Raw genomic sequence first — 16,435 nt, forward strand, 5'->3', positions numbered from 1 at the left:
ATTGGAATATCAAAAATTAAAATTCTTTTAAGTAGACAATTCATTTTCACAATCTACTTCTGTGATTTGACGCTTATTTTGACAGCAACTAACGTTAAGCAAGTTTCAGGTCTCTAACCATTACAGAAAATTACTGATTTTGATGGCAAATCTGACCACACAACTGTACAAAAGGTGATCGATGTTCCAACTTTGACATCGATTTCTCGCAATCTGTCGATTTAAAAAAATTTTAGCGAGAGCATCAAATCAGATGTTGATCAAGTTTGGTAATGTGATAAATTGGTTTTGCTAAACTCTCTATGGGAGTATTTCGAGTGAAAAGAAGACAGTTTCAGCATAATTTGATTGAATAGTGAATTTAAATTGTGGTGCAATGGCTGGTAAGAGTAAGGTTTTACGGACTAAGGCGGAACTTAAAAATCACACACTTTCGCTAACCAATGGTAAAATTGATAATTAATACACAAACAGGTGAACATTCAAATTTAATTGTTTTTCATATGAAATTAATGATTAATCAGAATTCGCTCAGCTCCTCTTTCACTGTCCATGGATTTGAGACAAGATTAGTAACTAACAATTAGTTCAATTACCATTATAACCATTAGACTTAATTTTAAAGATTAACCTGATTGGATCTTAATTTAAATGTCCCATGTTGCCCCTCCTTAGTCCGTAAAACCTTACTCTTACCCAATGGCTCAATACATCAATTTTAGCTCATCTTCAACTAAACTGCGTTCAATCGCTATTGGTGCTATTGCATTAGTATCCACTCTAATAACAATTGGAGTTGTAGTTACAGTTAACATTAAACATAAATCTTCATCAACTAACAACATCGAACATGGTAAGTTTTTCGTTTCTTACACAAATAATGAATAATTGTTACTCTCTATTCGTATTTTATATTCTTAGGCGAGGCTAAAATTAAATTCATTGAGCCTCAATGGATACCATACGTTAATAGAAATACATCTCTTGTGAATGCCTTCGTTGCTGGTACTAATAGCCAGTCCAAATCCATTTACGTCTGTCGAGTGGACTTAGTTCGTAACCCATCGGACTTATTACCTGGAATGTTTGATCCTGGCGAGGGATGTGTAGTTACTTATGGAGGAACTTCTCGCAGTTATCTTCTCGATTTTGAAATACTCGTAGCAAAAGATCCTTCAGTACTTGTATGGGAATCCGATGCTTATGGACATGCACCTATTGGTGCTTTAAGTGGAGGTCTTTCCGGGATAAAAGAAGAACTTCAAATATCGAGAGTCAAAATTGGTTCGGGTCAATATATTGGTAAAGTTCATGGGCGACATTCAATGGCTTATGTTTCATATGACGGCAAAGAAAAGGCCGTTTCAAGTTATCAAGTTCTGTGTCTACAAGATTACAACTTATGAAACATCCAACATAAACCATAACATTATTAAATTAAATAGTTCGCTTCCCTCCATTCGCTTTAGATTGTTTTCTCCAACGTAACATTTTAGGGCCATTTAATAACATTTATTAATAATAATCATTTGGCGGACAATAAAGGGTGGAACAAAAGTAGGGTCACAAATTTTTGATCGGTTTATCTCATATTAGAGGTCAGTTTGAATTTTTAAAGAGATTGAACTAAACTGCTTAGATTCTGGGCTTTCATTTGATACTAAATTTGCACATTTTTATTCAAACCATAGCTAGTAAACGGAAATCTAACGAACTCCTTTTTAATCAAGTCTGCCAATTGCCATAGAAAAGTGAAAAAAATCGATTGTGTTGACCGAGCGTTCTAACCCTCCCAACCACCCCCAAGCTCGCTCAATTGAGGAATTTTGGGCTTTATGTTATGCCGAGTATTCGCAAAGGTCAACACTCCTAGACAAATGTGTGATTTCACCAAAATATGGACTAATATATCGAGATATCGTAAAGCATCGAGAGCTGGGCCATTTTCAATAATTAGATAACCAACTTGTAGCTTGATTTCAGCAATATCATTTTATAAAAATCCATCGAATTGCCTGTTTTCATTATTTAATTATTAAGTCTCAAAGTTTGTGGCTCTACTTTTGTTCCACCCTTTAATTCCCATTGAATTAACTAAAATTTAGTTAAACTAATAATTAAATAAAAAGTCTTCGTCCAATTTACCAAGCACTAGTTCCAGTCATTTCAAGTTACCACTTTGGAGTCTAAATTTCAACTCGACTCAATAATCCATTTATTGAAGCAAAGAGTTTGTTTTGCCCTTCTGACCATTGTTAAGAATAAGAAATGGTTTTGTCAGGGACAGGGAAATAGACAGAATAAAGAAAGAGGATAATAATTTTGACCATTTCTCTCTCTCAATTTACCCGCTTAATTTTTGAATGTTAAATGTTTACATACACATTCAATCGTCATCGAGAAAACACGAATTCTTGATGAAAAACTATTGTCAGAATAAGAAATTTAAAAGATTGAAATCTTCAGATTTTACCACATTAATTATACTCATTTTATAATGAAAAATCCCATTCTTTAAGCACATTTCGTTCGAGTTGAGAGTTAAACGTTAGTTGGTTGTAAAGGCTAAAACTGACTCCATCCATTTTTCGTGGGTGTAGTTTAATCATGGCTTTCTGACTGTGTAAAAATTAGAATGCTTTTAGTTTGGTCACAATTTTTTACGCAAAAATTTCAGATTTGACTTTATACATAACGTACATATTGTACATATGTCTATTGTATAGATTACTAAGAGTATCAAACAGTTCTGTCATTTTTTACCGATGCCTGTTGCTTCGATTACAAATAAGTCCGACTAATTCTATTGACTCGATAATTTCAGATGGACAAGAGTATCAGTATTTTAGCTCGGAAATGAAAAGATCACTCGACCATCATAATTTAGTTTCATAGTTAACCAATGTCTGATATCATGTCATGCTTCCACCATGAGATATCCATAATTAAATGGATAAAAAATTGAACTTCATTTATAACAATTTTTCAATGTTAATAGTCGTAAATATGGAGATTAACGGATTAATGAGGAAATCTTAATCCAGAAGTTTCTATGCAAATTAACTTAACTTGACTCAAAGTGAGTTATCAGTTTGTGTTTGCAATCAAAATCCTAATATTACATAATTCGTCGTAATTCATAATTCAAATGAATTTCCCCAATGCATGTTGCACTAAGCTTTAGCATCAAATATTGGAAAGCTGATAAAATTAAAATTGATAGAATGCTGAAAATCATTATGAGCAATGAAACGCAAAAATTAATGATGAAAAAATTGAAGTGATAATATCATTCGATATTATTTATCTCATGAAAGAGTTTTTCCGAGAATATTCAATGTTAGTGAGATAATCAATTAATTTTGATCAAAGTCAATTAGGGCGACAATGACTGATCTTTTAATATAACACAATATCTCACACATTGTCGCCTTAAACATGGCAGAGATTAAATTTAATTAATCTTTTTAACACCTTTGCTTGGTCTTACTGGGATGGCTTAACGCCCTTTCCAATGCTGGTAAATTAATTTTGCAAATAAAAATTTTCTTTCCAAAGTTTTTCAATTTCAGATCAATCTCTCAGGTTTAAATTAAAAATTCAAACCAATTTCCTTCACCTAAATCTTACACATTAACAATTGATTCCAAGATGAAAATCGATGTCAACTTTTATTTTTTACTTTGTTTTCTTTGCTTAATTAACTCAATTCTTTGTGATGACTTCAAATGCCCTGTAAGGGGTAAAGTTGGTGAATTGAAAGTTCCAAATGTTCTCAGTTCGATTAATAAGCAAACTGGTTATCATGCTTCTGTTGAAGTCATTAATCCAACTCGAAAGAATTTAATTCATGATTATTACGATTGGAAAAATAAAGTTGGCTGGATTGACTTGGAAGCAACCATTCAAGGTAAAGTGAATCGATTTTATTATTATCATTCAACAGAGGAAAAGATTGCTGTTCGAGAAAATATGTGTACAAGATTAGACTTGACCCAAGATGAGAAGATTGAATCGATAAAAGATTGGTTTGAACCATCTTCTATTGTCGCTAGTTCAGAGATGTTTAAAGACTTGATTCATTTGGGACCAACAGGATTGATGATCTATGCCCATAGCATAAGTGATAAAGCTTCCTTCATTGGATCCGAACTGATTGAAGGTCGTACTGTTAATCATTGGTTTTATTGTACCAATCCTAATGGACCTTACATTGACTTTTACTTTGATGTTAAGACCTCATTGCCTTACCGGTTCTCTTTGTATTATCCTGAATGGATTGAAACACAGGAGGCCATTTCAATAAATGAAACTCGAACAGTTAAAAAACAAGTTGATTCCGAGTTAAAATATGTTTACAACTTTTTCATGTTCAAACCATTGGTCATATCATCAGATGATCCCATTCCATACCCATTGGGCTATGGATGTGCTCTTTAAAGGTGCCATCCCTTACACCTCATTGCCAGATTTTAGTCAAGTTAAAGAGTTTACTATGGACATGGAAGCGATAATCACTTATTCTGACCGTGACCCTATCAAATCAACGGCTCGAGTAATGAAACGAGGCGAAGTAATTTCATACGAAATCCAGGAAGGAACTGATTTCTTTCGTTTCATTGAAATGCCAACTTCTTTAGGAAGATTTGAAGTCGATAAACGCACCGGTCGATGCCGTTATTATGTAAGTAAAGTAGATGATAAACATTTTTATCATGATACAGATAATCTGATAACCCGTTGGCCTTTACACCAAGATGATGGCTTCAATCTATTGTATTATTTGGTAATGAAACCACCTGAAGATCATGAAGTAACTTTCATTGGTGAGATACCTTTTGGACCTTTCCGAGTCCAAGAATACACAATTGAACACTTCTTCTTCGATTCAAGTACTGCAATTGTTGACTATTATTACATAAAGAATGCCACTAATTCTGTTCCGAGTAAAGTCATATTCACCAAAGGTCAAGCCTCTCCTAAATACGACCATGATATACCTATGCAAATTGAAGTAACCATAATTAATAGCGCAAACGATAACATTGACTATGAAGATGGATTCGATGTTTCTGGTTGTTATGAAGAACCAGGAAACTTCACTTGGTTTCAACTGCTCTTTTCAAATCCATGGACCAGTAACTTCAATATGCAAGAAATTAAGGAATCGACAGAAAAATATTTGACTTCATTCATTCCCATAACTCGCATTGGTCCAATTCATACACAAGAAGTTGATTCTAATATATATGTTACTGTTAAGCTTTATGATCGTGTACATTTCATTGAGGCTCATAAGGATGAGCCAGAATATGCAATTCTCAACCCTTCAAATATTTTGCAAACATTTAAAGTCGAGGATTGTGAACAAATTTGCAGTGCGAACCCCGACTGTTATTATTTTAGTTATTGTGGTGATTATGAATGTTCAATGTTTGCAAGTCTACACAATCCTCCAGAGAAAAAATACAAACCAGACTGCACATTTTATTCTAGATATATACCAAGGGTAACTGTATTAGTTTACAAAAATTACCTGTCGACCATGTCACACTTATTGCAACAGATAAGGAATAAAGTTGCATCAGGAAAATTTCGTTTGCCGATCGGTCTATCAGCTGAAGATTTGTTCGTTGTCAATGGACCTGAAGAGATTGGTGACATTTCCCAGCAACTGCATACAAGTGGTTCCAAACCTTTAAGAGTTGAAGATTTTCCAATCATTAAAAGTGATCGCCATTTCAATGAAGCACAATTCGAGATGCAAAATACTCTTCAAGATTGTTTCATGGCTTGTTTCAATGATGCTTATTGTAACACACTTTCATATTGTATTGGCCAGAATAAGGAATGCATTCTGAGCGGAGAGACATCGAGTTCATTGAAAGACACACTCGAAGACAAAACAAGTCATGCAGATGGATGCAACATCTATCAGAGTAAATATGTTAACATTTTAATTTGTGTTGCTTGAATTAATTTTGTTCAATTTCAATTTAGAATCATTTATGAATCTATTCCATGAGTATCCTGGCAAAAGTCTAGTTCTGGATGCCGTCTCGACCATATCTGATGTACCAATTGGTGATTGTGCTAAAAGATGTGCTCAGTCAAATGATTTCAATTGTGAATCATTTGATTATTGCCAAGATAATTATGAACGGTAAGTCGGAACTTAAATCAATGTCGTGAAATGGATCTGTTTGTCTAAAACGTCATGTTCAAACACATTGAGATAAGGTTAAAAAACGATTTGATGAATTTTATTTAATAACTTGAACTAAAACCTGGTTGAAAATGAATGATTAAAACACTATTAATAGTGATACTCTTAAGTTAATGTAATTTTATTTTTTATCCCAATTCCTTCCAGAAATGAATCTGTTTGTTTCTTACATATCAATCACATTGAGATTGATAAAGTTCATCAAATAAATGCAACAAACTGGAAGTTTGCTGAAGCTGGATGTTCCCATTATTCAAGTAAAAACCTTTACTTTAATCAAATATTTATTTGAAATATAATATTTACTAATTATTCAATCTTTTGACTTTTCCAGAAAAATCTGAACTTGATTATGAACATAAAGTTGGACTTGCATTGAAAGATAAAATGAAAGAATCAATTGTTGGAACCTTTGACCATCTATCATTAGAACACTGTGCTTTCCAATGCAATGCAGATCCAAATTGTTTCACATTCGAGTTTTGTGAAAAAATTAACAATCAGAAAATTGCCGGCAGTAGTGTTTCATTGACGAGTTGTTCATTGACAAACTTGAAACCACTTAATGCTAATCAATCTCAACTATTTGAACAATCAAAAAAAAGAAACAAAATTTGCTCGATTTACATAAATAATAAGAAGATTACAGGAAAGAGTAAAACTGATCCACAGCCATCCGAATTACCAACAAAATTAAATAATTTTAACTTAATATTTGGCTTGGTGACAATAGTATTCGTATTGGGCTTTGCTGGTGGATTCATTGGATTTAAAGTTGCTGCTTTTCGAGTCAATTCAGACAGATCTATCAGAGGGAAACGGGAGATGAATTTGCAGGACTCATTTAATCTTAGGTAGCATGGTACTTTTGGTATCTATTTATGTAGTTTATTTTGTATACCAGTATTATAAATTAAATGTAATGTAGCCATTAGTGCTTCATCATACATCACCAAAAGTTTTTCAATTCTGTATTTCATTTTGTTGCTTGAGGACACATTTCTTTTATTCATATTTTGTCAAAAAGTAATAAGAGGGCGGAATTTGCCTAGGATCTGCCTAGATCTTTTAAAATAATTTTTTTAGATGTAAACCATTCTATTTAATGGTTTTTTTATACAACCATTCATATTTTGTAGTTGCTGAAATAAGTTATAAATGCGACAATCGAAACATACAAAGTTTCCAAAAGATTCGTAAAATCGGGACTCAATGATAATCAACCGCTACACAGCAGTAGTCATTAAAAGGGACAAGCTTTTTTTACTGGGACAGGGCAAAGTTTTCCGCTCTGGGACAACATCATCATCACGGTGTGCTTAATTAACTTTTTTAATACCACCATTCGATGGCCTTAATTAGCTTTTTTCCATTCTAGGACCATCTTGTGATGGGGTTAATACCATTATTTGATGGCCTTAATTAGCTTCCCCCCTCTAGGACAACTACATTTTAAACATTTTACATTTTGATTTCGAACAGTAAACATGACCTGGAAAAACGTTACTCTTTACAACGACTCAATATGCCTTAAAATTTGCTTTGGTGACAAAGTCAAATGTATAGACATACAAGCCATTATTAATGATTAATCAGGAATAATCAGGATAAATGAACTAGCAGGAATAATCAAGAACAGCGTAAATTTAATAGCAGGAATAACAGGAGGTATAACAGGAGTGATTAACAGGGCTGACTGGGCTAGCAATAGTTTTTGCCTATTGCAGTCTCATCAATAATAGAGTATCTTTCCGATCTAACACTAAGTCGAGGACTGCGACTTGAACAATGATCGACTCCCTTTTTATACCTTTGACAAAGGCTAGACAAGCTATGGAAAATTAATTTAGTAGTTTTAATTAATGCATTATTAATTATTATATTATATTATTATAATATATAATATATAATATATAATATAATATAATTATATATACATAATTAATCAATATATATTATATTAATTATATATATAATATATCATATAATATATATGTAATTATATTTTTAATTAGCATTTTTTAACAGCAATAACAACAAGGTTTACGTGTATTTAACAGCATACGATTTAACCTGAATTTCAATCTCAAGATATCATTTAGTTTTTAACCTAACCTAATACAACCAAACCTAAGGTATTGAAATAAAAAAATTCTTACTTTTTCGTCGCTGATTGGTGGTTTGGTCTGGTTGGAGTCGATTGCTGGTATACAGTTGTTGGTGTTACTGCTGCTGATGGTAGATGCTGATTATGGTTCTGATGCTGGTTGCTGGTGGTTCATTGCTGTTGCTGCTGATGTTGCTGATTAGCGATAAAGTTATTAATTCGAACTGCTAATATTACACAAACATTATTTGTGAAATAATTTCACAATAAATCCAGTGGTAAATCACACACAAACACAATAAAGAAATGAAAAATGTTAATTAGACTAAATCAGATTAATAAGAGTTACAACTACACGAGTTTCATATTACCTTCAATAATGATTCAATTCGAATCGTCCTGAAAGATAAAAAGAATCAAGATGATTAACAAAAGAATAGAAATATTCAATGACTTTCGTTTAGCAAGAAGTTTAGAGAGTTTAAAAAGAAGCTGTTCGACCGAACCATTAAATAAACTTAAAATAAGAATCGTTCTTTTTTCTCTGTCTTTTCATTCGGCCGCCCAAACTCATCTTCATAAGCCTGATTTTTCTGGTTATGTTACATTCCGCGATCCAATCGCTCTTTGCTTGGGTAATCGAGGCACCACTTAAAAAACTATTTCTTATCATCGCTTTAATTTCGAAGTCAGCCATGTTGAAAAACTGCAACAAAAAAGCCAAACGCAGTAAAATTAGCAAAGTTTCTACCACAGCAACAGTTGCTGAATTCAAAAAACTCAGTCTTGGTCAAAAGCCGCTGGTAAGCCCTAATTTCAAGCATTCCTTCATATGCGGAGGTAACTAGCAACTGCTACTAGATTTTTTATTAGCAGCATCATCAGTCGCACGCGCAGAACAAACAGTATTCGCATACTCTTTGAACTGCAGTGGTCCAGTTATGATGGATTGCTTCATATCACGAGTGCTCACATATATTGTGAAAAGTGAAACGCCTCCGACAGTTAAAAATCTACCATCAGACTCACAGTAACCTTTCATTATTTTGTTAAAGCTGCGCCATAAACGGATTTCCTCTTAATAATGTCTTCTTGTTTTGTTTTTTTGAAAAAACCTTTCGAGTTTTCTATCCATTTCTATATTACCCATAAAGATCAAGATAGAACAATCAATAGAAATACAAAATTAATTTTATGAAAAGAAATCTGAATATAATGCTTGAGTAAGGGTATGAACCCGATTTTTTTCAAGAGATACTTAGCAGTACACAACTTATTATACTCATTATTAGGTGTGAGAATAAGTTCCCGGCCTTTTTTGACAATTTTCAAATTATTTTTATTTCTTAATGGAAAAATTTACACTAATGGAAGTACTCTCCATCTAAAGCAATGACCTTAGCCCATCTTTCGGGTAGCGCATGTATTCCTCTGTAGTAGAATTCTTGGTCTTTGGACGCGATCCATTCGTCGAGCCAACTTTGTACTTCCGTCGGGGAATCAAAGCTTTGGGCTTTAAAGCCTGGTGCCATCGACCTGAATAGGTGAAAAGAGGCGGAGGTCTGGATAGTATGGCGGGTGGGTTAAGATTTCCCAATTTAGCTTCTGTAGATAATCTTTCACTGGAAACGTGTGGTCTTGAATTAGTATGTTGATATATAACCTTATCATGTCTGTCGCCCCATTCTGGTCTCTTTTCGTGTAGAACTTGTTTCGATCGCTTCAATTGTTTGAGAAGGTTTCAACAATTTATAATATAAGACACCTTGTTGGTCCCACCATATGCAAAGCATAACTTTTGCTTCGTGCAAATTTCTTCTCGGAAGCGATGGACCAGGTTCACCAGGCTTAACCCATGCTTTTGGTCGTTTTGGGTTGTCATAAAATATCCACTTTTCATCACAAGTTATTATTCTGTTGAGAAAACTTTTCCTTTGGAATCGCTGGAGCAATATTTCGCTGATAACTAGGCGTCTTTCAATGTCTCTTTCCTTGAGTTTATAAGCAACCCAGACACCTTCCTTTTGAATTAATCCTAAAGCGTGTAGCCTTTTTCCAACGGTTGACCTATCTACATCTAGTTGTCTTGCGATGTCCTCTAGCGTTTGAGTTGCATCCTGAGCTAAAATGACCTCAAGTTCCCGGTCTGTGACCTTTTGAGGCGCACCAGAGCGTTTTTTGTCACGCACATCAAAATCACCATTTTTGAACCTCAAATACCAATCTTTAGCGGTTGTTTTTGCTAGAGCATTGTCGCCATAGATCTCAACTAAAATTTGGAATGCATCAGCACCTTTCTTATCCTGTAAAAAGTAGTGCAGGAGAACTTTCCGCAAATGTTGTTTTGTCGGAACATATTTCGGCATTTTCGAACGTTATTATAGCACAGAAAAAAGAAAATTTTTACTCAAAAAAAACTATCAGCAATGTAGCTCAGAAGGTCTACTTCCTGTTTATAAGGTAAAAGAGCAACGAAAAAGGAAGTTGCGGATGCAGCGCCCTCTCTTGTTGCAGACCGGGAACTTATTTACACACCTAATATAATAACTGATTTCATCGCTTGAAAGTACACATTCAACCAGTTACTGTAATGATTGACATATTTTGCGTATTATTAGATGTAAAAGAATTGCATAATTGTTATCAGCATCGCTTATTATGTCCATCACCAAAATTTCATGGAGGTGCGCACCTGGAACATGGACAGATTCAAACCAAAACACGTTTAAAACAGTTTTTTCAATAACGAACACAGTTTTTGACAAAACTGGACTGCGTCCATAACAACCCGCTCGACACTATCAACAACCGTTCCTACCAAACTATCCTCCAGCTCAACCGTACTTCCAACAGCCTCCTTTTCCAAATTAGCATTAACGGTATCAGTATCATAATTTCGCTCAACCTCCCTTTAATCAACAGTTTTCAGTAAGAAATACCGTACCGCCTCAGCCTGTGAATCCTACCAGAGCTTCATCTTATGTGCTCACCGATTGTGATGAGCAATACCTTTTTATGATGTGTTTAGTCCAGAACCAACGAATCATAGGTTTTTTCTCGAATTATTTTTCTGCGCATGAGCCGATTTACACGAAATTTTACAAGTGTATAGAACTGACGTGGGCCGTATCCGGTATCTCCGGAAGTAAGCATTTTCGCAAGTAGAGACTTCATAATCCAAAATCGCATGACAAAATAAGTATGTACATCAAGTTGCATCAAAATCAAACGGGGTGCGTAATATGCAGAATAGCAAATTCTCTTGTCAAAATACAGTCGACTAAACAATGAAAAATAAATGATGAAATGAGCTACAATAGAAGATGAATTTAAACCTGCAAAGGTACATCTATTAGTGGATCAAATTCATACATATTTCCATTGTCAGGTTTATCATTTTCTAAAATTATCAAGTTACTCTCCAATTTCCTTATTTGCTTCAACTCAGACTGTTTTGGTCCTTCATCATCGAATTGTCTGAAATAAATGAATGTGTCATGAATAGCTAAATAATTATACAGCCACGGACATTAATTTTCGTACACTTTTAAAGGCAGATACACATAGAGCTGCTTATCTAATCAATTTAGACTTGCTTTCAAAGCATTTTTATTTAGATAATCAAATATATGCGTATCTGTCTTTGAAAGTGAATGAAATTTTAATATCCGTGGCTATACTTATAATTTGTTTTGTATTTACATTATATGTTTTTCTTCGCATGAATTTAACAATAAACGATGATTTGCAGGGAACGATGCTGCAAATGATTATCATCAATAAAATCAACAGCAAAAGTAACATTATTTTTAAAGCTTTATCGGCTTTAAAGTCAAGCCATTCAGTGTTCAGATCAAGTCCTTTGAAAATAGAGGCATCACTCATATTTTTCCAATTGCTAATTGAATGCTGCTGTTGATAAAACAGATAAATGCAACGAAAATTCAATGTCTTCATCAATTGGAGCTTGAAAGCCTTGAAAAAATGTTTATATTAAAATGATATATTGTCACGCGTCAATTTAAATAAAAGATAAATCCAAGACTTAAGCAGAAAGTAAATCTTTATTCTTAAGAGGGTTTAAAGGTTACCCAGAAGGACCACTCAAATAAGAGTTTCAAGGTGTATAAAGGTCTAAACAGTGTTTAACGCACGTACCAATCAGGTACTAACAATGAGTCCTCGTTGTGGTCGTTCACGAAAATGACCCTTACATATACCGGGCCCCTGTGTTTCTTTCATTATATTGTTTGCTGAAAGAATGTTTGTTTTAAAGAATGACCCTTACAATATTTCAGAAGCTGTTTTTTTGATACTCACAACATTCTACAACGAAAATGCCGTGCACATGCCGTTGCACATGAAGGTCAATTTACACTATTTTCTTGAGTTAACTTGAATATCTTTTCCAACAATCTTGTATCTACATGTGTCAGGATCAACTTGTATTTCAGATAAACAAGAAAAACGAGCTTCTCTTCCTATTAGCAAAGCTTGATGGAAACAAAATGAAAAGATATTAATATCAAGGTTTGTACAAAAACATAGTGCTCAAGGTTTGCGGCTTACCAATCTTTTTTTTTTGCTGATATTTTGAGGCTCATTGGAGGAATAATGAAATTGTATCAACAAGATAAAGGCCATTTTCAGAATCTTACTGAAGTAATTCATTTTTCTTGATAATTAACAAAGCCAAAACACAGATAACTAACAGTTAACGGAACAAAGGGACAAATTGATTGAAAGAATAAGAAAATCCGTTTCTTCAACTTGGTTACCTTGGTTTACATTGAAAAGGAGCGAATATTTAATCCACATAAATTTGTGCCGATCAGCCTTTCAAGAGGTGGAGCGGTCCAAATGTATAGTTTACTACTGATATTGTGTTATATTAATAGATCAGTCATTGTCGCCCTAATTGACTTTGATCAAAATTAATTGATTATCTTACTAACATTGAATATTCTCAGAAAAACTCTTTCATGAGATAAATAATATCAAATGAATTATCACTTCGATATTTTCATCTTTAAATTGCATTAATTTTCTCGTTACAATGCTCACAATGATCTTCAGCATTCTATCAATTTTAATTTTATCAGCTTTTCATGATTTGATGATAAAGCTTAGTGCAAAATGCATTGAAGAAATCCATTTGAATAATGAACTACGATGAATTATGTGACATCAGAATTTTGATTGCAAACACAAACTGATAACTCACTTCGAGATTAATTGTGGTTAATTGTAGGTCAAAAAAATTTAAATTGAGAGGCCGAATTAGATACATAATCTAGTCATAGATGGTAGCACATCTATGTAATTATTGGCGGTCAAAATTTAGAATTAGTTTAATTGTTATCTTAACCTTTGACCGAGTCATCTTGTTTAATTGTGCTATTGTTTTATCATTTGTGACATTTATCTTTTTATCTGTGCCTATTTTCAATATGGAACCAACACCATCAACATCACCGGCGTCAGAAGTTTTTAACTTACTCACTTCATTGGAAAAACCATCGTCAATGAAGGGGAAAATTGAAATAATCTTAAAAATTATACAAATGTATGCATCTATACCTGACCAACATAAAGATTTTGTAAAGTATGTGGTTGAGCAAACTTTACATAAAGTTTGTAAAGATAGTGTAAAGTTTAAAAGTGCCAAATTGGTCAAGGAGATAAAAGAAGAGATTTTCAGGATTGACAAATTATTGAACATCGAAGCAGCTAAAGCTGAAAAGTTACATAAAGAAAATCAACAATTAAAGCAAATGTTGGGTATAATGAATAGCAATGAGCTCACATTTGCTGAATATTGCTTTAAAGAGTTACAAAGACTTACAAAAGTTCCAGACGAAAAGATTTGAGAAATAATTGAAAATCAATAAATTTCATTTAATTTGATACCTTTTTTGTTTTTATTCACTTTGAGAAAACGTTTAATTAAGCGTGGGAAAGTTAGAGTGGGAAAGGGGAAACACGCGCGTGAAAATTACTCAATTTTTGTCTTAATTGTCTAAGGTTGACAATTTTTTTGGTCTAGATCCGGGCTTTGGCCTAGAATGGCCTGGCCCAGTAAAACATTTTTGGTCGAGTAAATCAGTTTCGGAGTTAAACCGGACTTTTACTAGCTACTGTCAGGTTAAGTTAATTTGAATAGAAACTTCTAAAATAAGATTTCCGCATTAATCCGTTAATTTCCATATTTACGACCATTAACACTGAAAAAATAGTTATAAATGAAGTTCAATTTTTTATGAATTTAATTATGGTATATCAGACAACTATGAAACTAAATTATGATAGTCGAGTGATCTTTTCATTTCCAAGCTAAAATACTGATACCCATGATGTACTGATACTGATGTACTTGTCCATCTGAAAAAAAATTTTACCCACCATGAAAGCCATGATTAATTTACATCCACGAAAAATAGTTAGAGCTTTGTCGGAATTTAGGTTACTGAGAAATTAGTTATTGAACAGGGTTGGGGAAAAAATGCAATATCCGGATCTTTTACTATTTACTATGGAGGAACAAACCTTGTTGGTTCTTCAGGTGCTGCTTCAATGCTTTATGGTGCTTCAACTGTACAAAAGTGACCAAGAACTTGAACCCAATTTCTTCAATGACTGTTCATCAGAGTAACTTTTCAATTAAACAAATGGAGTCAGTTTTAGTCTTTACAACCAACTAAGGTTTAACTCTCAACCTGAACGAAATGTGCTATAGAATGGCTTTTTTCATTCTAAAATGAATATTATTAATGTGCCAAAATCTGAAGATTTCAATCTTTGGATTTTCTGTATTCTGACAATAGATTTTTACCAGGAATTCGTGTTTTTTGATGACGATTGAATGTGTACTCAGTGAAAAAACTTAAATCATGATCGGTTATTTTTGCGTGGTAAACGGTGGCAACGGACAGGGTTCTGAAAGAAATCGTCTAAATGATGATGATTTGACTACAGAAAAATAATTGATCTTTCCTGGTTCCTGAGAAACCCATGTTCAGACGGTGGGGAAACTAATCTGTAACTAAAACAAATGGAAGGAAGCGAAGTATTTTTTCAAATAATGTTATGGTTTATTGTTAGATGATTCATAAGTGCCAAAACGGAATTTAGAGTCAAGAGTTGCGAACTTTCACGGACATAACAACTGGAACTATTTGATATCACAAGGTGGGTCTGCAGAAGCAATGCAATTTTTTATCATTATTTGGTAACAAACTGTTAACCTAAACTGTAATCTTGTAGACACAAAACTTGATAACTTGAAACGGCCCTTTCTCTGTCACCATATGCAAAATAAGCCTTTGATTGTCGCCCATGAACTTTACCAATATATTGACCCGAACCAATTTCGGCTCGTGCTAATTGAAGATCATCTTTGAACTCGGAAAGACCTCCACTTAAAGCGCCAATAAGTGCATGTCCATTAGTATCGGATTCCCATACAAGTACTGAAGGATCTTTTGCTACGAGTATTTCAAAATTACGATAAATATAATGGCCTACTCCATGAGTAACTCTACATCCCCTGAAATTGAGGGCGTCAGGATCAAACGTTCCAGGTAATAATTCCGATGGGGTTTTATTTGAGATGACTCGACAGACGTAAATGGATTCGGACCGGCTATTAGTACCAGCAACGAAGGCATTAACAAGAGATGTACTTTTATTAACGTATGGTATCCATTGAGGCTCAATGAATTTAATTTTAAACTCACCTGTAAGAATAAAAAATACGAATAGAGAGTAACAATCATTCATTATTTGCATAAGAAACGAAAAAACTTACCAAGTTCGAGGTTGTTAGTTGATGAAGATTTATGTTTAGTTGTAACTGTAACTACAACTCCAATTGTTATTAGAGTGGATACTAATGCAATAGCACCAATAGCGATTGAACTCTGTTTAGTTGAAGATGAGCTAAAATTGATGTATTGAGCCATTGCACCACAATTTAAATTAACCATTCAATCAATTTATAGCAAATTTATTGAGTGAATTATGCTAAAACTGTCTTCTCTTGACTTTGATCTGAAATCGACAAACTTTATGCAGAAAATTTTTATTTTCTCAATTTATCAGCA

The 16,435-nt window shown here is 33.6% G+C and overlaps 3 protein-coding genes across 3 annotated transcripts; 2 read left to right on the forward strand and 1 right to left on the reverse strand.

Annotated features, from left to right (window-relative positions):
* The first annotated feature begins 699 nt into the window (after positions 1 to 699).
* On the forward strand, positions 700 to 1,520 carry LOC112538653 (uncharacterized). The gene is made up of 2 exons (XM_025160460.2): positions 700 to 853; positions 922 to 1,520. Exons 1-2 carry the CDS (start codon positions 700 to 702, stop codon positions 1,404 to 1,406), a joined length of 639 nt encoding a protein of 212 aa, XP_025016228.2. The 3' UTR covers positions 1,407 to 1,520.
* Positions 1,521 to 3,556: 2,036 nt separating this feature from the next.
* LOC112538648 (uncharacterized) lies at positions 3,557 to 7,184 on the forward strand. The gene is made up of 4 exons (XM_089267224.1): positions 3,557 to 5,939; positions 6,001 to 6,163; positions 6,374 to 6,483; positions 6,561 to 7,184. Exons 1-4 carry the CDS (start codon positions 4,352 to 4,354, stop codon positions 7,082 to 7,084), a joined length of 2,385 nt encoding a protein of 794 aa, XP_089123350.1. The 5' UTR covers positions 3,557 to 4,351; the 3' UTR covers positions 7,085 to 7,184.
* Positions 7,185 to 15,401: 8,217 nt separating this feature from the next.
* Positions 15,402 to 16,383, reverse strand: LOC149094219 (uncharacterized). Its single transcript, XM_089268047.1, has 2 exons — positions 16,141 to 16,383; positions 15,402 to 16,069 (listed from the first exon to the last, which is right to left on the reverse strand). Exons 1-2 carry the CDS (start codon positions 16,316 to 16,318, stop codon positions 15,573 to 15,575), a joined length of 675 nt encoding a protein of 224 aa, XP_089124173.1. The 5' UTR covers positions 16,319 to 16,383; the 3' UTR covers positions 15,402 to 15,572.
* Positions 16,384 to 16,435: the final 52 nt, after the last annotated feature.

Source organism: Tetranychus urticae, chromosome 2 (assembly GCF_039701765.1).
Source record: "Tetranychus urticae isolate SD_2017Ah chromosome 2, NJAU_TeUrti_SD_1.0, whole genome shotgun sequence".
Taxonomy (NCBI): domain Eukaryota; kingdom Metazoa; phylum Arthropoda; class Arachnida; order Trombidiformes; family Tetranychidae; genus Tetranychus; species Tetranychus urticae.